Source organism: Myxocyprinus asiaticus, chromosome 17 (genome assembly GCF_019703515.2).
Source record: "Myxocyprinus asiaticus isolate MX2 ecotype Aquarium Trade chromosome 17, UBuf_Myxa_2, whole genome shotgun sequence".
In the NCBI taxonomy this organism is placed as follows: domain Eukaryota; kingdom Metazoa; phylum Chordata; class Actinopteri; order Cypriniformes; family Catostomidae; genus Myxocyprinus; species Myxocyprinus asiaticus.
Genome location: NC_059360.1, coordinates 25,148,680 through 25,176,099, shown reverse-complemented (window position 1 = coordinate 25,176,099; position 27,420 = coordinate 25,148,680). Strand labels below are relative to the sequence as shown.

The following is a 27,420-nucleotide window of genomic DNA, read 5'->3' as shown; positions in this document are numbered from 1 at the left end:
GATTAAAAATATTAGCAAGAAATGTAAGCGTAAGCATAGTTCTAGCAGGAAGACCTTGGGATTCTTCTATCAGGTATCTCATCCAATCATAATACAGCTCTGCTTTAAAAGCCGGTCAGCTGTCTCTCATTGTTCGCATTCTTTTGTGTTTTATACCTGCGGCAGGATCTGATTGTTCAAGCAACATCTCAGAGCTGAACCGTAGGATGGGGCTCATGCCAAATGATATAAGTATCTTTTAGTTTGTATTAATTCCAATAATCTCTGATAGAAGTAGATAACCAAAATCTGGTAAGAAATAATCAAGGCATCTTTTCCACACTGTTTTACACTAAAGGAAACATGCTATTTAATGAATTTCATTTATATACACTAACATAACAATAAAAAGTAATAAACAGCTATATTTACAAGTTAAGCTCATTTGACAGCATTTGTGGCATAATGTTGATTACCACAAAAATTAATTTCGTTAATTCCTTTTCTTTAAAAACAGCAAAAATCGAGGTTACAGTGAAACACTTACAATGGAAGTGAATGGGGCCAATTTTTGGAGGGTTTAAACACAGAAATTTGAAGCTTATAATTTTATTAAAAGCATTTGCATTCATTCTTCTGTTAAAACTTGTGTATTATTTGAGCTGAAAAGTTGTTTAAATTGGCATTTTTACAGTCGTGTAAGGGTTTTAGGATTGTTGACATCAGATCGTCATGGTAACTAAGTTGTAAAATTGGCTATAACTTTAAACAGAAAAGGTTTGTAAATGATTGTATCACACTAAAATCATGTTTACACACATATCCTTTATGTCTTGTTGATAAACGTTTGAAATAGTCAGTATTTTAATGTTCAAAATTCACTTCCATTGTAAGTGCCTCATTGTAACCCAGACGTTTGCTTTTTTAAAGGAGGAGGAACGAGTCGATATAAATTTTTGTGGTAATCAACATTATGCCAAAAATGCTGTCGATTGAGCTCAACTTGTACTGAACCTGGAACATTTCTTTAATATATTTTTACTAAAACATTTTGGTATATGTAAAATGCCACTCAGAGACTTCAATGAACATTTTCAAGTGATGACTTAAATGAATCGTTAAATCAGAGTTATTAGTCGATTCACTGAAATAGACAGTTTGAAGTATTCACATAAGTGAACAAAACTTCACTCTAACTTTCAACTCTAATATCGTTTTTGCTCTAGAACTTTGAATCAGAGACCCCATTAAAATAAGTTTTAATGCTCTCATACTCACAAAACAAGGAAGGATTGTGACTTGTCTAATGACATTGACTTTGTGAAATAAAAAGCACATAAAAATCATTGCGGTATACACAATGTTACTTAAAGCTGAAGTATGTAATTTCTGCCACACTAGCACCTTCAAATGGAATTGCTAAAATAAAAAATTCAAAAAAACTTTCCGAATACGCCCCTCGTCTGCAGTTGTTCAAACAGTCAGATAGTCCCACCCCCAACTCACGACGTTGGTTGAGTAACATTGTTGGGTGGGGTCTAAGCGGCTCTCTCAAAACAAACTTTTATAACACCACAGTAACACAGTGTTAACAATTTTTGAAAAAAATTTACCTATTAATGGCTTACATATAGTATAGTATACTTATAGAAACTATCCCTTTAATTTTATATAGCAAGTGAAATCACTGTGTATATATCATAAATATTCTATATATCATCCAGCCTGCATGCTCTCCCTTTCACTTCCTCTCTTCTATCATTTTAGTGTCGTGGTCCACTTCTCTGTCACTATCTTTAAGAGTAAAGAACAAGTTGAATCTCAAGGGCTCCGTCAGGCTCCTGCGAGCATCAATCAGACAGGGGGCGCTGAGTTTGAGATGTTTCAATCACAGGCTGCTTCCCCTTAGGTGAAATACGACAGAGAGGCTTCATGAGGAGAGCCGGGGGAGGGCTTGCAGAAACAGTCATCAGTCCCCCCCACCCTCTTCCAAATGGATGTTCCCCCTCTGCCTGTGCTTTCAATTTACTCCTGCCAGCCCCACTCTCCGTTCACATGCTTTATGTACAGGCATGGACGGCAGAGGCTTTGGTGAGCAGCAGGTACGCCCGCATTATTTCATCATGTGTGAGGGGCATGAGCCAGGAGAGGGATAGCGGAGGTGGCTATACATCCTTTTTTAGTTTCCATGCAAGCTTTGCGTCCTCATATCACATGTATAGGCCTATTTGTGGACGTTGGTAAGCAAGGTTTCCTGGCTGGAAAAACAAAGACCAGCTATTCTAGTTCAGCTGGTGACCTGCTTACTGTATATGACCAGAGTCATCATGCTACAGTAAAAGGTGTGTTTTCAATCTGGTCTCATAGAAATACGCTACTATACCTACACTTTTGCAAAATGATATTAACATGGATCATTGTATATATTGCAGCAGTTTACTGTGAAATGAACACGAGAGGTGTGAAACATTAATTACTTTTTCCCTTTCACACATATCACAAGTAAAATGGCAGATTATCAGTTCACTTTTCACAACTTTTCTTACACAATGCTATCTTTTCACTTTTACTATAGTGCAAGACTTGTAATGCGATACATTTTAACTTCTGCATTACATAACCAACTACATTTACAAGCTTATTCAAATTCGATCAAATTGCGCAGTACCTCATCTGACAGAACGTTGCAGTGGTGATGCAAAGGACCATGGTACAAGTCTAGCAGAGCTCATGAGTCGACACGTGAGCCAAAAGAGTCATAGAACCATGCCAAAACAATGTGTTTTTTTAGCACTTGTGTTCTTTATCACATGTTTAAATGATAGAGCATTAACTGTTATACCTGACTTGAATACTTGAATGAATACTTTAGTTGCTTCTAGACAATTAAAGCAATCTGTTGGTTTTGGAGGTATGGTTCTGTTCTGGTCAAACTCTCTGCCCATCCATGCAGCCATGCATGGACAGAGCAGGTAGTGCAGCAAATAAAACTGCCCACAGGTGTAACAGAACAGATGTTCCATTTTTAAACATTCTGACAGTGCAACATGGTACAATACTTAATTGCATAAACAATTAAATGGACACTTAAAGAACTTCAAATACTGTATATCAAGTTAATAAATCAAGAACAAGGCGCTAATACACACTGAATATAGTATTTCCAAACTGGCACACAAAAGAGTACAGAACACAAGACAGATGTAGAGAAAACTAAAAGAAGATGTGGAGCTGGGCATGGAGGGTGGTGTTAAGTGGTGCATGCATCCATGCAATGGAAAGGCAGCTAAGGCAATGAATAAATGGAGGACTTAAATAGCTTGACTCATGTGACCTGCCTGAACTGACACAACGCACATTTGCTTTTGATGACATCTCACATTTGATTTGTATGTTTGTTTATTTTTTTTATACTATCGGTTAGGTTTAGGTTTAAGGTTTAGTGTGGATAGATATTGTTATTTAAACTTGGTATAGCATTAACCTTAAAAAACAAATTTCTTTTGGAGGAAATTTAACCTGTTTTTAGAGCCACTCAGTGGACATTTCACCTCAGACCTGCCATAAGGAGCCACATAATATAATTATTTTTTTTAAAAGGTCGCCATACGTTTTTTTCCATTAGATCAGGCTCCATGTTTTGGGCAAGTCAAGTCAAGACAATAGACACCTTCATCAATAAACAATTTAATCAGATTGTGTCAGTAACAGACCAACATTGTCTGTCAAAAACCAGCTACAACCTTTTTGAAATTTAAGCTGGTCCAAACTGGTCTTTTTTTTATTTATTTTTTTTTACCTTTTTTGATGGATAATACAGTATTATTCTCATTAAGACTTTGAATATCCAAAAATTCTAATAGAAACAAATCTCTATAATACTCAAAAGGAGTAACTTTTCAGGATTGGATGACTTTGTTTACTAAGGGAGCTTAGTTGGTTTTACAGTAAACAGTGAAGTTTGTGATGGTTAATCTTCATTACGAGGACAAAGGGACCAGCTGCTGCAGTTGGTCCAGCCACACTGACCCTTTAGCCCCTGGCAGGATACTTCTAGCACTTACTATACTACAAAGGAAAAGGGGAGTCCAAACATATCCAAGCCCTAAAGTGCACTTGAGCCGTGAGGCCAGCGCTGGTCCAACAGTTAGTCAGGGGGTTGATTGAGGGTGTATGAGGAATGGCCTGTAGCTATGCTAGTTAAACGCCACTGGCCAGAGCGACTGCCAAAACACACTCAATTCCCAGGCACAATCTAGGAAAACACAAATAAAACAATGCAACTGCTTGTGGAGCCAAGAACAAATAGAAGGGAGTCATTAGTTAAGGAAAGGAAGAGAACACTTTGTAATTCAAAAGATGTTTACCCAGATATTTCAAATGCAATGCACAATGGCTAACAATCACAGTTAACAACAACTGCAATGACTCCACTGGCATCACCATCGTATAATGAGTTTAGATAAACGGATACAGCGTCTACCCCATACACAAATAGTGTAAGTGTTAAAGCTGAAGTGTTTAATTCATGTCACTAGCATCAACAAACAGAATTACAAAAATACAGATTGATATAAAACAGCACTCACCTGGTTTACAGGTTCCACAGTATTGGCCATAGCGGGTGGGCAGGCAAACACATTGACCACTAGTGGGGTCACACACAGTTGAAGGCACGGTGCCTAGGGGGTCACAGTTGCATGGCTGACATCCATGTGTCATGTTGGCAGAACTCAGGTTGTAGGTATGAGTGACACATCGATTACACCGTAGCCCCTCTACATTGTTCTTACATGCACATTGCCCAGTGGTTTTATCACACACACCTGAGCCATTCAAAGTGCCTCTGAGCTCACACTGGCAAGGCAGGCAGCCCAAAGAGTTGCTGTGGTCCAGGCTGTGGTAACCATCCCGACACACGTCACATCGCCGGCCCTGCGCATGAGGTTTGCACTTACACTGTCCGGTTACCGGATCACAGGAGGTCCCAGGAATGGATCCGTTTGAGCTGCATTTGCAGGGCAGGCAGACTCCACTGATGTTTGGACCGTAGAAGTGAGGGATGCAAGTGTCACAGAGGAGACCTTGCATGCCATCTTTGCATTCGCATTGGCCGGTGAAGGGGTTACAGAACTGGTGCAGAGATCCATGCGGGTTGCAGTCACAGGGAACGCAGCCGTCAGGGTTTGTGTTGTTGAGGAATTTGAAGCCGTAGTTACAGCGGTCACAGGTTAGACCTATGGATGAGGGAAGAGGAAGCTTCATTCATCTTCCACTCTCTTGTCTTGAACAAACATTACATACAGGGGGGAATTCACTAAGAATGTGTTTTGCCTGGTAAAAGCGATGGTTATTTGCATGCGCTGTCTGCGCTGGTTTAACGGCCAGTTCACTAAAGTAATTGTGAAGGTCAGATAACAGCGCAAACGTGCCCACAAAACTGCTGCTGAACGCAATTTGCACATGCAATTCCAATCTTGCGGGTCAATTCTGAGCGCTATATAGCAGAGGATGCAGCAGACCCCCGTTAACTGACACACTTTGGCAGGACTGAACAGCATCGATGAAGATTGTGATCCAGACACCTAAATCATCTCTAACATGCCGAAAGTGCACTTGACTACACGCGTATCTGGAAATATGCTAGGTAATAATGCACTTCTCCATCATTTGATAATAATTTTTATAAAATACTGCTGATATGAGCTATAGAAAATATAAACATAAACTTTTCTTTTAAACAGAATTAATGTTACCACCTGCTTTCGTCTGCCAGAAATAGCGTGAAATAAATTGCGCAAGGCAATTTTTGTGAATGAATCTCAATCTACAATAAGCACAATTTACATGAAAGGGGGCGTGTTTGCATGGAAATGAATAACAATGACTTAATTTAAATACTCAAGATGCAGCGCAATTTCAGTGCTGATTGCGCCTGCTTAAACTACACTGCGGGTGGTTAGTGAATAAGACACAGGTTTTTGCTTTGAAATACCAAGCACTAAAGTGACACAACTGTTTATTCAAATTATACAATGACCTTCAGGAGGTTGACTTTTTTAGTAATTTCTTTAGGAAATGTTCAGGGTGCAATTTGTTAAGAGCCATATTGAGTGTTTACATGCACATCCTTACACTGATTATACTTAATAAGCCAAAAAGTGTAAGGTCATGTAAATGCCTTAATTGGTTTTCCTTTATCGGGGTATGGCCATAAACAGCTTAAACACAAACCGATCAGCACACACAAAATGATTTTTGCCAATATGCTTTGAATGTAAACACCTTCACCAGTGTTCTTAATGGCTTATCCAATGTGCGCATGGCTGTTTATGTTTTGACGTCAAAAGCAGAGAAAAACCTGATGATTTCAAGTAAATTCATTTAATGCTGCTTTCTTGTGTTTTCAGATATTTTTTAGGTCTTTATTAGGGGGATCAGTCCCCTAGTCCCTAGTACATTCTGTAATTTCCACCCGGTTTACACATGAATTTTACAATGCTGCAGCATTTAATTTATCTTTTCTGCAACTAAACTTATTCAAATTAGCCTTACCATTCACAAACCACCAACCTCAACATCTGAAATTACTTTGCTTTGGCCTTTGCATCATAACCCACATTTGCAACACACTGTAGTATATAGTAAACAAATAAATAAATCTGAGAAATATTACACAAGGAATAAAAAAATAAATTGGGAATGTCATCATTAAGTGAGCCCCTTTCCCAATGATGAATGACCAACCTCGGGCATAACACTTAATTTCTCTAAAAGGGATATAAATAAATTAAAAGACCCAACAAAGCCAGTCGAAGGAAAAAGAAAAATAACTGAGGCTAAAAAAGAATTACAGCTCATTTGGAGGTCCTAAAAAGTGGTCTACGTGGATTCAAATCATATCAAGTATTTTAAAATGTGTGCGGTGCTTATTTGAATATGCCATACATATTCCTGACAGGTAATCTATTCCTAATGTTGCTGAGCAGAGCCTACAGGGCAAACCGTTTACAGCCATAAGTACTAAGAACTCCACTTTCCTCCACTGCTGTGTATTCCACTACAGAGCTCCACACTTTAATGAATTTAGATGTTAATATATTGCTCCCTACCCACAGTTAAACCTCATTACAACATTATGTTAAATGCACAATGTGACACAGATGAATACCCCAATAATATCACGCCAAAGGAGACTCAATTTGTCATTGTGCTCGCAAAGCCTTTGGATGTTGGAACACTTGCACAACTCTAAAAACCCTGTAATGAAAAAGTGCTGCAACAGCCATCCAACTCTGTATACAGCGAGAGAAAAACAATCATATTTTTAATAAACATCTTTGCTTTCCAGTAAAAATACAACCTTAAAACAAAATGAAGTCAAATAAAAAGTTAAAATGGCATATTATGAAATTCACAAAATTCACCTGAAAAACACAATAAGTGTATTTTGTCTTTGTATTTAAGCAGATGTTTTCCCTCACTTGTTTTAAACATAAACCTCACTAAATTTAGTGGGAAAACTGTTTTTTTTTTTTTTTTCAAAATGTACTCACATTCACTGAAAACAAGTCTCAATATCTTGCTGTTCAGGTGAATTTAAGGTTGTTTAGATATTTTTACTGGAAAGCAAAGACAATGAAACTGACGATAATTCGAATCATACAAATATGATTTTTTGCAGTGGGATAATAAGAAAAATAAACTTTTACAACAAAGTGCTTATAAAAGTTTTTAAACAAATCAATTAATTTAAGATATTAATTTTAGGAGTAATTATTTTTTACATTATTAACTTGTTTACTTATTATATTGTTGTGGTCGTTTTTATATAGGCGTTTAACTGCCTGTTGATGTGGGAGTGGGACTTCCACCAGCGCAGGCCACATTTTATCAGTAATGCTTTTCTGCATAATATTCTCATACATCAACATTTCAAAGCACATTGTGTACACAGAGTACTTTGGACGCTTGATAAATTTTGTCCTTATGAAGCTGCGGCTGGCCTCAAATGTGCTGGAGGTAATAAATTGCCTTAATCAAATCTAATTTCTGAAGAATACCTGTGGGAACTACAAACAAAGGAGCAGGCCTTGTAAGAAGCATGAAAAATAAGGAAGACGGGCTGTTTATTATAATCAACTTGGCACTGAATTACAAAATTAAAATGAGGTGGCCTTTGATATTCTGGCTTAGCAATGCACATGATCTTCTGAGTAACGTTCTTTTGCATTTCATAAGAAATGGTTCAAAGGTAGAAAGGAAAAATTGGAACACATTTATCGCAAAGGACCTGGTATGCCTGGAAAAACTAGAAGAAAAATCTTTTGGCTGGTGCTTTTTGGACAAAATAAGAATTATTATGCATATAGTTTTATGCACCTAAAATATACACTTGCTCATTTACATTCATATAAATTGTAACCTAAAATCTTGTTACTAAAGTCTAAAGACATGGATGTTACATGTCAACTACTCATTTATGAATTTACTTTTATTTATTTGCACAACATACTGTAGATACTTTGTGGGGATTAACAGAGAGAAAGAAGTTAGGGAGAGAGGGAGAAGAGAGCGAAAGAGTGATGGAGGGTGCAATGCTGCTTGATACGTACCGATTACGTTTGCCTTGCACTGGCATTGACCTGAGTCCTGGTGACAGGTAATATGTGGCTGCATGGTCCCTGCGGTATTGCAGTTACAGGCGCGGCAGCCATCAGCCAGCGCCGACTGCAGCTTGTAGAATCCGTGTTGGCACTGATTGCACTGTCTGCCAGACACATGTCGCTTGCACTTACACTGCCCCCCGATCTGCGGAGGAAGGAGAGTGCCACGTGACCGCACTCCAATTAGTCAACTTGAGTAGGCAGTGTGAGTGTGTGTGAGTCATGGATGGCCAGCTCTGTGCTGTCTCTACCCCCACCCCATCAATACCCACCACGCTACCGGGATGCTTTTTATCTCCATTATAGTGAATGGAATGGTTCAGGTGGGGGGTGCGGTGTGGGAGAGAGAGGTCACAGCACCTGAGCACATGAGCAGCCATTGTGCAGATGGTCATCTGGCTTAGCACACTACAGTCTGACCAAATCAGGTCTCTTATTTGGGATGGCTTGAACATGCTAGGTGTTGTTTGGATGAACAAGCCAAGGTCCCTAATTTTAAAAGAATATTTCACCCAAATATGAAAATCATTAAAGTCATTATTTACCAAGTTGTTGCAAACCTGTATGACTTTCTTTTCTGCCATGGACCACAAAAAATATCTGAAGAATATCTTTGCCACTCTTTTACATATAATGAAAAGAAATGAGGATGGGGGCTGTCAAGCTCCAAAGTGACAAAAAAAGCAACATAAGTGGTACATTTGTCTTGTGCGCTATAATCCAAGTCTGAATCCATATGATAGTGATTGTTGGAGGAACAGAACGGAATTTAAGTCATTATACACTTTAAATCTTGAAATTAAATCTTTTTGCTATTGTAAGACTTCAGAAGACATGGAATATAGTGTACGAGTCATATGGACAATATTTTTAGGGCTGTCAATCTATAAAAATGTTTTAATCAAATGAATTACATGGTATGCCGATTAATTAATCGAATTAATCGCATACATAAATATTTTATAAGGATGACCCTCAAATAACAATAATTCAATATACAATGATGAAATAATTATAATTAGTTGTATTTAAATAATTACAAATAAAATATATTCAGATATTAAAATACATTACATTATTGTGGCAGATGAATTAAGCATTGATAAGACACAAAAAGTGGCTTTAGAATCCAATATATTGTTTATTTTTATATTATTGAACATAAGCCAATCATTGGCCTACAGTTCACAGTAATCCATTTTGAAATTGAATTTGTCAATCAGTCCGCGATTTATTATAAGCGCTTTTCTAAAGACACGCCAATATACACCTGCGTCAGACAGACGCTTTTGGAGCATCTCACTTTGGTTGCGTCATGTCATAAACCTACTGTTTTTAGGTTGCTATGTCAAGTTAAACGTAGTTTAAAATTGAAAAAAATACATCTCGAGAACCCTGCATTCAGGTTTTGCACCCCATCAAGCTGTGTTTGAACACAAGAATGCATCCGTCCTCATCCTTTGCTGTCTGCTGTCGATGTGTGTGGTTTGTTCTCTGTATAAGCTGCGCGTTGCCTGTACAGCTGAAGTTTCATTTGGTGACCCCTGGAGAAAACAGGTGGTATTTTAAGCTTAAATTGCTCTGATCGTAGGAATACTCCTTATTATCCGGGGACATGATTAATTGCATAATTTTTTTAACACGTTATTTTTTATATCAATAATCTGAATTAACACATTAAAACGACAGCCCTAATTTTTTATTGTTGCTCTTTTGTCATTTTAGAACTTGACAGCTTTCATTATATGGAAAAAAGCAGCCAGGACGTTCTCCAAAAATTCACCTTTTGTGTTCCATGGAAGAAAGAAAGTCATACAGGTTTGGAATTACATAAGGGTAAGTAAATAATTACATTTTTGGGTGAACTATTCCTTTAACTATTTTTCCATTTGCAGAATTTGATCAGGAACATAATACAGTATTCCTTCTTCTATGACCATGGCACTCCTTAATCAGAAAAAGTCAAATCAGTTCAAAATCAACTGAGGCTTTGTTAATTAAAAATGCTCATAAATCTTCAATCGATTATTTATACTGTTGATAGGAAAATACAAGACAGATGGCATAAATTCAAACCATGAGCCAAGAAGACCCAATCCCTACCCAGCACCAAAAGCCCAACCCACTGTGTAAAACATTAGCATATCTGAGGAAATAATCATTCTGATAATTTAAATAAGGTAACAATCTAACATGGGGCTGACCCAGGCATTGATTTTGAATTTGTCATCCAGTATATCTACTGACATGGATCTGTTCCTCCAAAATGGCTTTCATGATGCTCAGATAAAGGAAAGGTGGGGGAGAATTCTCCAGAGAGAGGCTCTTGTGACGACACGTTTACATACTCTCTACTGATCACAACACTGATAAATGCTGTTGTGAATACTAAAGTCCTCAGCCAATACATCAATGCAAGCCTCTTGAGTGGGGATGGGCCAATATCCTTATCTGAATCTACAATTCACAAGTCTGTCACAAATCCGGGATCAAAGACTCACATGTCTTACTTTGCATATGCACAGAGATTGTCTGCTTGCTACAGTTACACCTTGAATTGGGAAATTTAGCTCATGTTTTGGCATTTCATTTTTAAGGCAAAGAAAAAGCTGATCTAGGAGTAGAAATTATGCAAATATTGTAAATATATATATTAAATGGGTCTTAAAGGAATGTTCTGGGTTCAACACAAGTTAAGCTCAAACGACAGCATCTGTGGCATAATGTTGATTAACACAAAAAATAATTTTGACTCCTCCCTCGTATACAGGTGCATCTCAATAAATTAGAATGTCGTGGAAAAGTTCATTTATTTCAGTAATTCAACTCAAATTGTGAAACTCGTGTATTAAATAAATTCAATGCACACAGACTGAAGTAGTTTAAGTCTTTGGTTCTTTTAATTGTGATGATTTTGGCTCACATTTAACAAAAACCCACCAATTCACTATCTCAACAAATTAGAATATGGTGACATGCCAATCAGCTAATCAACTCAAAACACCTGCAAAGGTTTCCTGAGCCTTCAAAATGGTCTCTCAGTTTGGTTCACTAGGCTACACAATCATGGGGAAGACTGCTGATCTGACAGTTGTCCAGAAGACAATCATTGACACCCTTCACAAGGAGGGTAAGCCACAAACATTCATTGCCAAAGAAGCTGGCTGTTCACAGAGTGCTGTGTCCAAGCATGTTAACAGAAAGTTGAGTGGAAAGAAAAAGTGTGGAAGAAAAAGATGCACAACCAACCGAGAGAACCGCAGCCTTATGAGGATTGTCAAGCAAAATCGATTCAAGAATTTGGGTGAACTTCACAAGGAATGGACTGAGGCTGGGGTCAAGGCATCAAGAGCCACCACACACAGACGTGTCAAGGAATTTGGCTACAGTTGTCGTATTCCTCTTGTTAAGCCACTCCTGAACCACAGACAATGTCAGACGCATCTTACCTGGGCTAAGGAGAAGAAGAACTGGACTGTTGCCCAGTGGTCCAAAGTCCTCTTTTCAGATGAGAGCAAGTTTTGTATTTCATTTGGAAACCAAGGTCCTAGAGTCTGGAGGAAGGGTGGAGAAGCTCATAGCCCAAGTTGCTTGAAGTCCAGTGTTAAGTTTCCACAGTCTGTGATGATTTGGGGTGCAATGTCATCTGCTGGTGTTGGTCCATTGTGTTTTTTGAAAACCAAAGTCACTGCACCCGTTTACCAAGAAATTTTGGAGCACTTCATGCTTCCTTCTGCTGACTAGCTGTTTAAAGATGCTGATTTCATTTTCCAGCAGGATTTGGCACCTGCCCACACTGCCAAAAGCACCAAAAGTTGGTTAAATGACCATGGTGTTGGTGTGCTTGACTGGCCAGCAAACTCACCAGACCTGAACTCCATAGAGAATCTATGGGGTATTGTCAAGAGGAAAATGAGAAACAAGAGACCAAAAAAATGCAGAGGAGCTGAAGGCCACTGTCAAAGAAACCTGGGCTTCCATACCGCCTCAGCAGTGCCACAAACTGATCACCTCCATGCCACGCCGAATTGAGGCAGTAATTAAAGCAAAAGGAGCCCCTACCAAGTATTGAGTACATATACAGTAAATGAACATACTTTCCAGAAGGCCAACAATTCACTAAAATTTTTTTTTTTATTGGTCTTATGATGTATTCTAATTTGTTGAGATAGTGAATTGGTGGGTTTTTGTTAAATGTGAGCAAAAATCATCACAATTAAATGAACCAAAGACTTAAACTACTTCAGTCTGTGTGCACTGAATTTATTTAATACACGAGTTTCACAATTTGAGTTGAATTACTGAAATAAATGAACTTTTCCACGACATTCTAATTTATTGAGATGCACCTGTATTACAGAAAAGCAAAAATCACACTGACCTGACAATAAAGTTGTAATATTATATATTACTTTACACAGATAAGTTAAGTGATTTTATCACACTAAAATCATGTTAATGTGTATGATGTTTATGTCTTCTGACCAGGGTTTGACATTAACACCGGCCCACCCACCAAATGTGGGTAGAAACTGCCCTTACTAGCCACTTTGTCGGGTGGCCACAGCCAAAGGAAAGTTAATTGTATTCATCTCGCTTCATTTTATAAGCAGTAAATATGCTTCTCATCTCTGATACGCGCATCTCAGCTGGGAGAATGAGGTGTGGTTTCGCGAACTACCGCAGCGCACATCAGCTTGCTCCAGTGATAGAACCAGAGCTCTGGGACAGCGCAGACTGAAACTTGCATGATTCAGTCAGGCTTTGATGACGCAGCGGCCGGCGAAGGCCACAAAACTTATGTGACCTCATTTGAATTCTACAAAGAACGTTCTAGTAAAAAGCTCTAAATGGAGGAAGTCGAACCTCTCAAACTGTTAGATAGCCTTGACATTATAAACAGTACTGACGAGGTAAAGAGATAACAGTGCATCAATATCGATTACAATTTTGTTTTTTTAAATACACCTCATCGTCCAAACTAAAATGTTTTTTACTTCAGTAACACTAACTGGTATCTGGTATAGATGCACATTAATATCACGTCTAGATGTGTTTTTGTTCATGTTTTGTGTTAATGTCTTTTATTTTGAAAAGTGTTTCTATGTCATGTTGTTTCCTGTTTCTTTGCCATGTCATATGATTCCCTGTTTCCATGTCAAGTCATGTGATTATCCTGTTTCCCTCATGTTCATGTGTCCTGTTCCCATTGGTTATAGTCTTGTTATTAGTTCTGTTATGTCATTGGTTCATGGTCATTGTCTTGTTATCTTGTATATTAGTTCAGTCTTGTGATTGGTTGTCTTGTTTACTTGTTACCCGTGTCTGTATATTTAAGCCCTCATGTTTGCCACTGTCTCTTGTCAGGTATTGTTTATGAAACGTTGTTTGGATGTTAAGTCAAGTAAAGTCAAGTCGAGTCCATGTTTATGTTTCTGTTCACGTTTTTTTGGGATTTCACGTTTATGAATAAACAGCACTTGGGTTCTTCACATCACCATCAACTTCGTCTGCCTGTCATTGCCAGCATTCGTTACAGAATACCTGACCGCAAAATGAACCCAGCAGTTCAGCTTCTTCATTTACGCCATGGGAATCATCCCCTGGAGGAATATGTAGAGGACTTTTGTGCTCTGGCCAGCAGGGTCGATTTGAATGAGATTGCCCTCAAGGACTGTTTTCGCTTTGGGCTGAATGAGCAAATCTCCTCCTTGATGCCAGGCAGCCGAACCAGGGTCCCACGTCATGGTCGACGAGCCAGGGTCCCACGTCATGGTCAATGAGCCAGGGTCGCAGAGATTGCGCCACCTTCTGCCCCTGATCCTGAGTCAGCTCCATGCCATGTCACAGCCATGCCAGAGTCAGCTCCATGCCATTTCACAGCCATGCCAGAGTCCGCTCCATGCCATGTCACAGCCATGCCAGAGTCTGCTCCATGCCATTTCACAGCCATGCCAGAGTCTGCTCCATGCCATGTCACAGCCGTGCCAGAGTCTGCTCCATGCCATGTCACAGCCATGCCAGAGTCTGCTCCATGCCATGTCACAGCCATGCCTGAATCTGCTCCATGGTCCAGGCCCACCTGTGCTCCACGGTCCAGGCCGGAGTACCTACAGCCTGACTCAATTTATCGACCTTGCCCTACTGATATGTGGTTCATCGTTCATTGTGGGGGAGATGCATACCAAGCCAGAGTTCCACGTCATGGCCGCTGAGCCAGAGTTCCACTTCATGGCCGCCAAGTCTGAGTCCCAAGCCATGGTCGCCGAGCCAGCGTCTCACGTCATGGTCGCCGAGCCAGGGTCCCACGTCATGGTCGACGAGCCAGGGTCCCACGTCATGGTCGACGAGCCAGGGTCCCACGTCATGGTCGACGAGCCAGGGTCCCACGTCATGGTCGACGAGCCAGGGTCCCACGTCATGGTCGCAGAGCTTGCACCACCTTCTGCCCCTGATCCTGAGTCAGCTCCATGCCACGTCACAGCCATGCCAGAGTCAGCTCCATGCCATGTCACAGCCACGCCAGAGTCTGCTCCATTCCATGTCACAGCCATGGCAGCGTCTGCTCCATGCAATGTCACAGCCATGCCAGAGTCTGCTCCATGCCATGTCATAGCCACGCCTGAGTCTGCTGCATGGTCCAGGCCCACCTCTGCTCCATGGTCCAGGCCCGCCTCCACTCTATGAACCAGCGCTCACGCCTGCCACGGCCAATTAGTCAGCATCCACGCCTACCAAGGCCAAGTCAGGATACTGCCATACCATGTTACCACGTCATGCCATGTAGCCACGTCAAGGTTAAAATCTGGACTTCCATAGCCAAAAGACAAATTATTAACAAAGTTTTCCTCTTGTTCTGTCCTACTCCAGTTAACTGGTCATGTTTGCCTTCAGATATTCTAAGAGGTGACTTAAATCATTAGGCTTTTGTCCTGCAGAACTTTATATTATTCTTGTATAATATAAAAAATAAAAAAATAAAAAAAATTGTCAAAACAAATTCGAGCAGTTACAGTCTCAAGTTAGTTTATCACTTTTTGTGGGACGTGGGATTTTGGCCATTGAAAATATTGAGTAGCTGGTGACTTTGAAATACCACTAGCCACAGTGGCCGGTTAGCCAAAAAGTCAATGTTAAGCCCTGCTTCTGACTATACTTTTGAAACTGTGTGTATTCTAATGTTTACAGACTGGCCCCATTCACTTCCACTGTAATCTTTTTTTAAATAAATGAAGGACGAGTCAAAATAATTTTTGTGGTAATCAACATTATGCCACAAATGCTGTTGACTGAGCTAAACTTGTAATGAATCCGGAACATTTTTTTAATGTACTACACTCTTATCACTTGCTAAAAAGATTGTCAAAATGCTTAATAAACAGACACACAAACAGTGGAGAAATAACTTTTAATTTGTATCTATTATGTGTGTGTCTACACTTACCGGCTCACATTCCAAACTGCCACTGACAGTCCCAGCATTGTGGCACTCACATGGTTTGCACACATCCTTGGCCCAAAATAGTGCACCCACCTCCCTGTAGAACAGACTCAGACACCGCTCACAGTTCCTCCCTTTAAACCCAAAGAGTGACTGCATGAGTATGTGTGAGTGCGTGTGCTTGTTCAAGGGAATATTTGGGGGAGGGAGAAATTGATGTCAACCTATTAAAATTCAATCATATCATAGGACTATGATTTCAAATAAAAAACTGCAGTCTTGGGAGAGATGTGTAATTTTCTAAGGTGTCCATTTTAATGTTCTCTTTCATCCCTACCTGCCACTGCGCCTGATGCCCAGCATATGAGACAATAAACCTGTTAGCATGGCCTGATTTACTTCATTAAATGTCCATCTGCTTTCGCTCTGATGCATTATTTAGATTTTTCTGCTTTGCTTTGTGATGTTTTCATAACATTATTGTTAATTGTTTTAGCTGTTATGGTGAACACTCTCTGGTTTTTGATTGAACTCTGGTACTTTTAGGCATGGCATATTGGAAAAAAAAGAATAATTTGGTAACACTTTATTTTTAGGGTTCAGAATAATGCACTAGTTAAGAATGAATAAGACAGTAAATAATACATAACTGAACTGGGTAACACTTTATAATAACTACACAGTATAAAGTATTTGTAAAGCATTAGTTTATAGTCAATTGATAATTTATAAACTATTGTTCCTACATTAATAAGCTACATACAAACAGCTTGTTACTTGTTTATATTCACTGTGGCAAATGATTTATTATTGTTTAATAAGTTCATTTATAGGCAGTTTGATAATGTTTTTTTTTTTAAATTGAATTGAATATGAATTCATAGTAAATAAAGAAATTATATATGTACTGTAATTAATTGGATTTACATTTAAATGTAATTAATGTATCTGTTACTGTTTTAGTAACACTTACTATTAAAGCAATTATTACTTAATATATAGGTCGTAATAAAGCATTGATTAATTGCTAACTAAGCATTTTGCATTACCTAAAGTGAGTACTGTATATGCCTAATTATACATTTATTAATGATCCATTACTCTGAAAACTTGGCCCTGAAATAAGCATCTCCATAGCATCTCAATCACAAAGGCTCAAAACAGACACTAAATCTTAAAAAAAAAAGAAAGAAAAAAGACAACACAAAAGTACAGGAATAATAGGAAAAACCACTTTATAAGCAGACTTCTCTTTATTACCAATTAAAATTACTGTTTAATTCAGTTTCACCAGTTGACCTAAATTTAATCTGATTCCAGAAAGAAAGTCCAAAAATCCCACTACAGTCTGTTCGCGAGCTCTGAAAACAGCCAGCACGTTTCCACGGTTGCATGACAGTGATGAAATGGCAAAAAAAAAAACAGAAATAGGAAAGTGCATGTAACGTTATATTATTGATTTTATATGTTGCCAATTCAGTGCCTATTAAACTTCATTAGTGCAAATTTCCTCACTATAATGCTGCCGTGTTCAAGTGACGTTGTCATGCTGTACATGTTACTTTTCTCAGCGCTGGGCCGGATGGAACAATAACAGTAGTTTGTGGTTACTGAATAGGGCATTTTATGTAATCATTTTCCAGAGACTGCATGGGCGGATTTGTATCTCAGGTACGAATCCTTGCAGTAAAAATATCCAAGCACAGTATTTAATGTACAAATGTCTGCAGTATGACAAAAACGTTCTTAGACTTGAATGCTGATCAACAAAGAATTCAGCTTTCAGGATTCAGGCCAGGAGGCACCCCCTACAGGAAGACAGATTTGTCTCTCATAGAAATTTTTTTTAGCCAAATCACCACTTTGATGACACGTTTCAATGAGCAAAAGTAGATATTCAATACATTAACAACTTGTATTACTTCAAAGAAAATGCAAATTTTTAAGTTTGTAAGGCATAATTTTATTTTTATTTTTTCCTAATTCTGCTTTGTCTTCCCAAATTCTGTTTTCTATTTTATTTTTCTGAATTCCATGTTTAAACGATTAATTATTTTTATCAAAATATGACTAATCAAATGAATTCATAAAGAGTTCATCAAATGAAATTATTTTATCAAATAAAGTTCTTCAATAACATCTTCACAGCTAAATCTAAAACAGTTATATTTTGGCAAATAACGTAAGCACAACAGAGAATCACTGTATAAATTAAAAACTTACAGTACATTCAGTACAACAGCGCACTTGCTTGTGAAATTTGCTAAAATATAATTATTCCTGATACAACAGTAATACTAATCAATATACTAAACAATAATAATAATAATAATAGTAATAATAATAATAATAATTATTATTATTATTATTATTATTAAAATAAATATTAATTTTTTTTACTATCCAGTAGTAATATTTTTCTTTTCATAATTTCTTCCATTTCACGCATCTATTTAAACCAAGCTTATATTTTGATTGATCACTGTGTCAGTTTCTGTCTGTTTGATGGAAGTTTCACACTGCTGGATAAGCAGTTCGCTACGTGGTCGTTTGATTGGTACACCGTAAGAGGCTGCAGTTTCATGAAATAAATAGTCTGGAATGTGCTGCACGCTTCGCATTAAATGAGCGTTTCACTTTCTGTAATCTAATACACAGATTACAGAAGTCATAACGTGATGTTTTTAGTGGGTCAACGCCTTCACACATCACTTTGAAGCGTGAAACACGAGAAAACTAGATATTTCTTAAATGAAATCGCAGGCTACTGTGGTTTAATAATCAGACTAGGACACATGTACAACACATTTACAAGATCAACGGAAGATTTAGTGACAACGCAGTACTGGCCTGAAAGGGCTAAACTCTCACACTGGCCCCGGGCCAGCTGGCCATACTTACTGTTGAACCATGTTAATAAATGTTTAATTAGGCATATATAGTTCTCACTTTAGATTAGGTCACGCAAAATGCTTAGCTAGACATTAGTAAGTGCTTTATTACGACCTTTATTAAGCATTAATTGATATAATAGTAAGTGTTCCTAAAACATTAATATACACATTAATTAAGAAGAAATGTGTATCCAATTCATTACATATTCAATATATTTATTAACTATGAATTTATGCTTTCTTAATGTTCTCATAAACACTTCTTTACCACTGGTTTGCATCAACTAAAATACATTAGTAAGGTATGATCAACAAGTTGTTTACTAAGGATAAAAAACATTATCAAACTGCCTATATATGAAATTATTAAACAATACTAAATCATTTGCTAAAGTGAATAGAAAAAAATAACATACTATTTATATGTAACTTATTAATGTACTAATAATGTAGGAACAATAATTTATAAATGATCAATTAACTACAAACTAATACTTTACAAATACTTTATATCGAGTAGTTATTATAAAGTGTTACCCTGCTCTGTTTCAGACTATATGTATGTACATGTATGTACATGTATGTATGTACATATATATATATATATATATATATATATATATATATATATATATATATATATATATATATATATATATATATATATATATTAAGTTTACTAAACAATATTAAGCCAGCAATTAAGGCTAATTGATTTTGGCTTTACAAAGCTGTTACTAATAACTTACTAAAATATCTTAAAGACAACTTGACCCCCTGTTCTTAAGTGAAAATTGTACCTATTCAAGTTAAACTGTAGGTTTGTTTTGCATTTATTTAAAGTTTAAGTTTATTTAAATATATTAAAACAGTAATTATGGCTAATTAGTATTGGTTTTACTAAATTGTTACCAAAGAATAGCTAAAATCTTAAAGACAATATGACTCTTTGTTCTGAAGTGAAACATTTACTTACACTTAAGTTATTAATTTGCTTAACATTTATTAGGTGATTACAGTATTTGCAGTAAACTTATTGTAATTGAAACGTGTAAAACAAACCCATAACTTACGTAGGTTATACTTTCACTTTAGAACGGGGGGCAAGTTGTTATTAATTTACTAGTAGCTTTGTAAAGCCAATTCCAATTACCCTTAACTACTGTCTTAATAATGTTTAATAAACTTGATATATGATCTCTGAAATTGAGCATTAATTACATTTCTTTCTACACAAAAATATAAGATATTTAATAAGTTGTAAATTATGGCTAAAATAGCCTTACTCTACATTCAGTTAATTATTAATTACTGTCTTATTCATGCTTAACTAGTGCATTATTGTGGACCCTTAAAATAAAGTGCTGCCAAATATTTTATAAAACATATGAAAGAAGTGGGAATTAGGGGTTGATCATTTCAGTTCTGTCAATAAATGATGCCAATATCTAGAGAGCAGGGTGCTGATAGCCGATATAATGCTAATATAACAATAATTTTACAAGTATTTACACAATATTTACACAAACTTCACAAAAAATAAAAACTAGAAAATGTGCATTATCCATTGACAAGGTCATAAGAATATTTTGGACACGCTGACTCACTTCTGTTAACTGGCAAATGACAATAATCCCAAAATGACAAAAACAATGGATGATTAATTGACCTACCCACACAGTGCGACCCAAAAGTCTAAGAACACTAGTGAAAATTCTCCTATTTTGCATTCCTCCAAATTAAGTTTTTCACTGTAAATTATATGCATAACAAAATTATCATGAATTTCAAAATGTCTTAGTTTTTGGTATGCCCATATTTTTGCTTTACTAACAGCATGCACTCCAGCATGGACTCCACAAGTCTGTGCCTAACCTGATGATCCATGCTATCCCAACATGATTTTAGAATGGAAAAGGAAAATTTATCATTTGGAGTCTTAACATTCTCAATGTCGCAATTGCTTCTTTGATTAGTGGCCTTCAATGTGGTTACAGACGTTTGGACCCTACTGTTTCTCTAGTAGGAATATTATAATACAGTTACACTCTAAAAAACATAATTTGCAGTTACCTGTGGTATTATGTGTACAGTTGTCACACTCCCCTCCACCCCCATGGAAGTGCTCTCCAGGGTGAGGATCCAGGCTGCTATTGTAGTGGCAGGAAGAGGCATGGCCGTAGCACTGGCATGGGCGGCAGTTGTATGCATGTACCTGATCTCCAGCTCTGAAGGGCTTGTCATTGAAGAGAGGAGAGCAGCGCTCACACTGTAGGAGAGAGTGAAAGATCAGAGCACATCTACATACAGTACATCATCTACATACACATTTATCAGCAATTTTCAGGGAATATCCAGAAGAGGCCTCAAGGTTCAATGATAAGTTAAAGTCCCCATGTCCCCACAATATCCATATGTACAAGTAAAAAAAAACAAAAAACAGCTAATTTATTATAAGAATCAATGCACGCAGAACAGAAGTAGATTTCCACAGAATTGGATCAGCTGTTATTCACAAAGTCCTTCACATTCCCTTGCATGTTTATGTTCTAAACATTTTGGCTAATTTGACAATGTGTTCAGCTACAAATAAGAGTGTAGTACTTTTAAACCATTTTAGCATTTTTAAATCCATTCCACAAAACTCCTCTGATTTTCCCCCAAAATCAGCACAAAAAAGCGAAAACAAGTCTGAGTGACTTTCAACAACAAAACTATTTTAATAGGGCTCTTTTATTGAACAAACATCTAAAAATCGAAAGAGAGAGACCAAAACAGAGAGGGAAAAGGAGAAAAATGATTTTTTGCGGCTTTATTGGCAAAGCATTTGATTTTTCAGTCATGAACAGTCATTACAAATTACGAAGAACATGGGAGGCATCAGATGAAATGATCAAAAATGTACTATAAAAAGCTAAGGATTCCCCAGTGACTGCTCAAGCTGTGGCAGAGTCTCACTGTGTCAATGGGCCACTTTTTGGGCAGCTGTAGTGGGCCGTGAGCCTGGAGGGAACTGCTAATTCAGCAGGCTGGATGCTGGAGGAGCCAAACACAGACCACCCACCACTACAACCATTTATGCCAGTCAGGGTTCTGACCAGACAATACAGGGATTTAGATATTTACACAGTACGTTTTTGTGGAATGTACAGTAGTTTCATTGTGAGCAAACAGATACTAAAGTTTTGGCATAAACATTTACACTTTAATGTACTTAACCATGTCACAGTAGCCTATATACTGTATAGTCTTAATATGAACAGATCGGAAGCATGTATAGAAACTGGATTGTTCTATACATGTTGTTCTGTCTAAAAAACATTTAATGGAACACAACTGCTTCAGGATCATATCAGTTGTGTTGTAAATATCAATATTTTGCTATTTTACATTTTTATAAACACAAGACCTCAATTTTGCCAATATTTGAGTCATTAGTTTACATATCAAAAATGTGTAGCAGAGTACAGCAAAAATCAAAAATGCTCTGCTGGTGTTGGAGCTATACTTAGCCATGGTGATCACAAGTTACACACAGGTTTGAGTCAAGGTTATCTACTTTTAGTAGAGAAATTAAGATATTAATGAAGCTATTTGGCTATTAATAGAAGGCCAAAATATAATAATAATAAAAAAATTATGTTGGTGATATCACTGAATGTCATTTCAAACTATAAGAATATTAAGACTTTTAATGTATGGTCTTTTTTTTTTTTTTTTTAAGACTAAAAACAAAGAATTAATTGCTTTAGTAATTGCCATTAATGTGAACTGCGCTCTTTACTTCAAGTTCCTTTGGTGAGAAAGTGTCTGCCCAGGACCTAAATGTAGATGTACTGTAAATAAACTACAAGAGCCAGCTCTAACCGGACAATTTATTTTGTGGTCCAAAGCTGATCAATAAGGTAAATTGAATTAAGTTGCTAAAGAGTAAATCTAACTGTAGGATCTCACACAAAAATGTACAACTTTCTGAAATAGAACATCACCACAGTAATTGCAGGTATTGTGTGTTTTGTATTCGTCTCCAGTGTATTAGGTGGAGAGTAGCCAGGCTCCAGTGGGGAAAGAACCTTCATCCCATGTGAAAGGCCTCTGTGAATGCCACGGCTAATTTCACGCTCCTGCAGGAAAGGTCTGAGTGTGGCTGCACCAGGAGAGAGCCTACAGTTAACCTTTACCCTGTTTGAAAATGCAAGGTTTTAGCAATGCATGGTCAAAAATGGCCTTCTCCATCATTTATATTCACTGTAGAAAAGTCCTCAGGGATCAGGACAGAACCAAGCACATCTACTCACTAAGAAGTTGATATTATAACATTATAACTTTAAATCTTATGGTAAATGGGGGAGTGGAATTTCCTAATTCTTACCTCATATAAATTTGATCAAATATATTGAAAAAGTATGTCCGATATTGAAATGTTAAGATGTTTTTCGCTAAATATTTACCACAGGTGACACACCAGGTTTGAATGTGTGCAAGTTTGAATGATATTTGAGAGCTAAGGGGGATTTCCAGCAAATAATGACTAAAATAATGATCTTTTCTGCACTTAAAGCTACTGTATGGCTTCAAAAGACTTTCTAATACAGTGCACAAATTGGACAGCCCCAGTTCCCATTCACTTTCATTGTATGGAAAAGAACGGCCTGGATATATTGCTAAATATTCCCTTTTCTGCCAGCAACTCGCAGTGACAAAAAGACACTGTCTTACTCATGTTCAATCAGAGTGAAGTGACTTCCGACAACACAAACGACAGCGACTGTTGGCAACAAGATGTGAGCGTGTCGAGTATTCGAGCGTATTTTTTAGCTGCAAGAAAACTGATTCCTCATCTAATTAGAATATATCACATCTGTGATCAGATTTTCAAAAGCTATGGCCAGCTGTGAAGCCCTCCAATAACGTTAGAGCAATCAGCAGTAGGAACGCTCTTTAGCGCCATACAGTGCAGGACTAGCGATATCAAGTTACAATGTCGCTGGCAGTGTTAACGGTGCTTTAGATTGTTTTAATTCAGCATTTTAAATATCGTCATAAAAAATTTAATAAAATTTTTACAGGATTTTGCTGTGTGAGTTACAACCTCTTGTTAAAATAACCTTATTAATACATAGAATCAAACAACAGAGTTGCAGCAAAGGACCTTCTATAATGGTAATTAGCATCAGGCCTCTATGGCCTGTGAGAGACACACATACACACTCCTGCACAGAGAGAGGATAAAGAGAAGCACAAATTTGTTAATAGATATTATCTAAATGCCTGCTGAAGGCTGACTGCTTTGGAATGTGGCTAGGGCATTAATAGGAGGCATGGCAGTGAGCAGAGAAACACTGTCTCTGCCAACTGAATGTGAATGACTAAGAAAACGCAAGAATCACAGAGCCACACGTCATAGACACAAATGTGATTTCTAACACTCCCTTTCCAACTGAGTGACAATCAGTACAGTCAATGTGCACTGAAGAATAAAAACAAGACACCAGAGCACTTTCACTGGCTCGCACCGGGATATTACGAGGAAGCAAACACTAGAAGGGGCCAGTTTGAGATTTGTATGTCTCGGTTATAAGCAAACACAGCAGATAGCTTCGGGGCAGGCGGCAGTCCCTCCTCGGAGCCAGGTGTTTGGGTCTAGGGGCGTTTAGGGCAGTGAGACAACTCATATTTATCATATTTACACACAAACAATTTCAGCTTCTATGTGTTAGATGTGGCCCTTGTTTGTTTCTGTGAAAACAACAACAGAGGCAGCAGCAGAGAGAGTGTGCCATGTCTGGACCTAAATAATGCATGAAATCTGGTGAATAATTTAAATCACCAAACATCAGGTTTAAAAGTTTAATCCTGGGACTTGCTCACAATGTTCAGAATTGAATGTAGCGATCTGGACAATGTGCCGACTCTCAATAGGAAGTATAGTGAAGTGACAAATATTGGAAAGAAGTAGTTCCTTAAATACATTTTTAACATGAAATGGTGTTTGCAACTGATTTTACTTTTCTAAATGCGACATTTATGAGTGAAATGAGAAAAAAATGTAGGGTGGGACTTGATTGTATCTATCAGGACTTGACCGATTTGTGAAAAGTGCCATCTACTTTAATTCCTTGTGTGACCCGTTTACACATGCGTGGACATTGTATTTTGGCTTTGCTATATGTAACACATAAAATAAATTCATTTAAACTGACTGATCTCAGTTCAGAAGACTCTGTGCTGTCAGTTAGGGGGTAAACCTTTGACGCACAGAGTCATGTGACAAAACAACATGGCAGCGGAGTTTGTCTTTGGGAGAAACGGCAACAAAGCTACATCTGGTACGAAACCTAATTAAGTTTTTACACTGAAACCTGTTTGAGCCGAAAGATTAAACAAAATGTACACTAATGTGTATTTTAGCACATCTTTTCCTTAGAAATACTATATTTACTGTGCAGTACCACATTGAGAATCAATGGGTTTATCCTAAAGCTGGATTGGATGATGCTGGCCATTACTTTAAATCAGAATGAATTATGCTAATTTCTGATGTAATGTCTATAACATTTCCAAAACATGAATAACCAATACTCCTGGAAACATGATAAACAATTTGATAAAAAAAAAAAAAAAAAAATCTGATTTGCTATAGCTTGTTATTATTTACAATGGCACAGTTTAGTCCCGATGTCCACATATGTTGCCATACATTTTTAGGAAAACTATTTGCTCTAGATTTTTTCTTTTTTTTCTGCATGTTTATTAGGCGCTACTAGTTACAAATCAAAAAGGGAAATGGAAAATGCACACAGCAGTGATGCTCAGATCACAGGATATTATGATATTTAAGTGATTAACGACCTAAATTTAAAATGTTATTTTAAATATAATAAAAGTCATTTTGGATTTTAACAGTCCCAGTCCTCATTCAACCTCATCATAATCAAAAGAGAGGCCAGGATATTTTACAGAAATTCACCTTTTGTGTTCCACAAAAGAAAGAAAGGATGTCATACAGCTTTGCAACAACATGAGAATGAGTAAATAATGACAAAATTTCCATTTTTGGGTGAATCATTCATTTAAAGGTTCTGTAAGTGATTTTTTCATGGAATGGTGTGCAAAAAAATGTCCTAATCCCTGAAAGATATTACTGCAAAAAGTGTCATGACATATAGTTGAAGTCAGAAGTTTACATACACCTTAGCCAAATTTAAACTCAGTTTTTCACAATTCCTGACATTTAATCGTAGAAAACATTCCCAGTCTTAGGTCAGTTAGGATCACTACTTATTTTAAGAATGTGAAATGACAGAATAATAGTAGAGAATTATTTATTTCAGCTTTTATTTCTTTCATCACATTCCCAGTGGGTCAGAAGTTTATATACAGGTGCATCTCAATAAATTAGAATGTCGTGGAAAAGTTCATTTATTTCAGTAATTCAACTCAAATTGTGAAACTCGTGTATTAAATAAATTCAGAGCACACAGACTGAAGTAGTTTAAGTCTTTGGTTCTTTTAATTGTGATGATTTTGGCTCACATTTAACAAAAACCCACCAATTCACTATCTCAAAAAATTAGAATACATCATAAGACCAATAAAAAAAAACATTTTTAGTGAATTGTTGGCCTTCAGGAAAGTATGTTCATTTACTGTATATGTACTCAATACTTGGCAGGGGCTCCTTTTGCTTTAATTACTGCCTCAATTCGGCGTGGCATGGAGGTGATCAGTTTGTGGCACTGCTGAGGTGGTATGGAAGCCCAGGTTTCTTTGACAGTGGCCTTCAGCTCATCTGCATTTTTTGGTCTCTTGTTTCTCATTTTCCTCTTGACAATACCCCATGGATTCTCTATGGGGTTCAGGTCTGGTGAGTTTGCTGGCCAGTCAAGCACACTAACACCATGGTCATTTAACCAACTTTTGGTGCTTTTGGCAGTGTGGGCAGGTGCCAAATCCTGCTGGAAAATGAAATCAGCATCTTTAAAAAGCTGGTCAGCAGAAGGAAGCATGAAGTGCTCCAAAATTTCTTGGTAAACGGGTGCAGTGACTTTGGTTTTCAAAAAACACAATGGACCAACACCAGCAGATGACATTGCACCCCAAATCATCACAGACTGTGGAAACTTAACACTGGACTTCAAGCAACTTGGGCTATGAGCTTCTCCACCCTTCCTCCAGACTCTAGGACCTTGGTTTCCAAATGAAATACAAAACTTGCTCTCATCTGAAAAGGGGACTTTGGAACACTGGGCAACAGTCCAGTTCTTCTTCTCCTTAGCCCAGGTAAGACGCCTCTGACGTTGTCTGTGGTTCAGGAGTGGCTTAACAAGAGGAATACGACAACTGTAGCCAAATTCCTTGACATGTCTGTGTGTGGTGGCTCTTGATGCCTTGACCCCAGCCTCAGTCCATTCCTTGTGAAGTTCACCCAAATTCTTGA

At 37.5% G+C, this 27,420-nt stretch overlaps 1 protein-coding gene across 1 annotated transcript in view; it reads right to left on the bottom strand.

The window, feature by feature from the left end:
* ush2a (Usher syndrome 2A (autosomal recessive, mild)) overlaps nt 1-27,420 on the bottom strand; it is a 344,744-nt gene that overhangs the window by 250,110 nt on the left and 67,214 nt on the right. Inside the window, exons 9-12 of the mRNA XM_051723371.1 lie at nt 21,054-21,249; nt 16,090-16,220; nt 8,595-8,790; nt 4,569-5,216 (exon numbers count right to left, since the gene is read on the bottom strand). Of these exons, the coding sequence (XP_051579331.1) occupies nt 4,569-5,216; nt 8,595-8,790; nt 16,090-16,220; nt 21,054-21,249 (1,171 nt within the window). The remainder of the gene's footprint in view (nt 1-4,568; nt 5,217-8,594; nt 8,791-16,089; nt 16,221-21,053; nt 21,250-27,420) is intronic.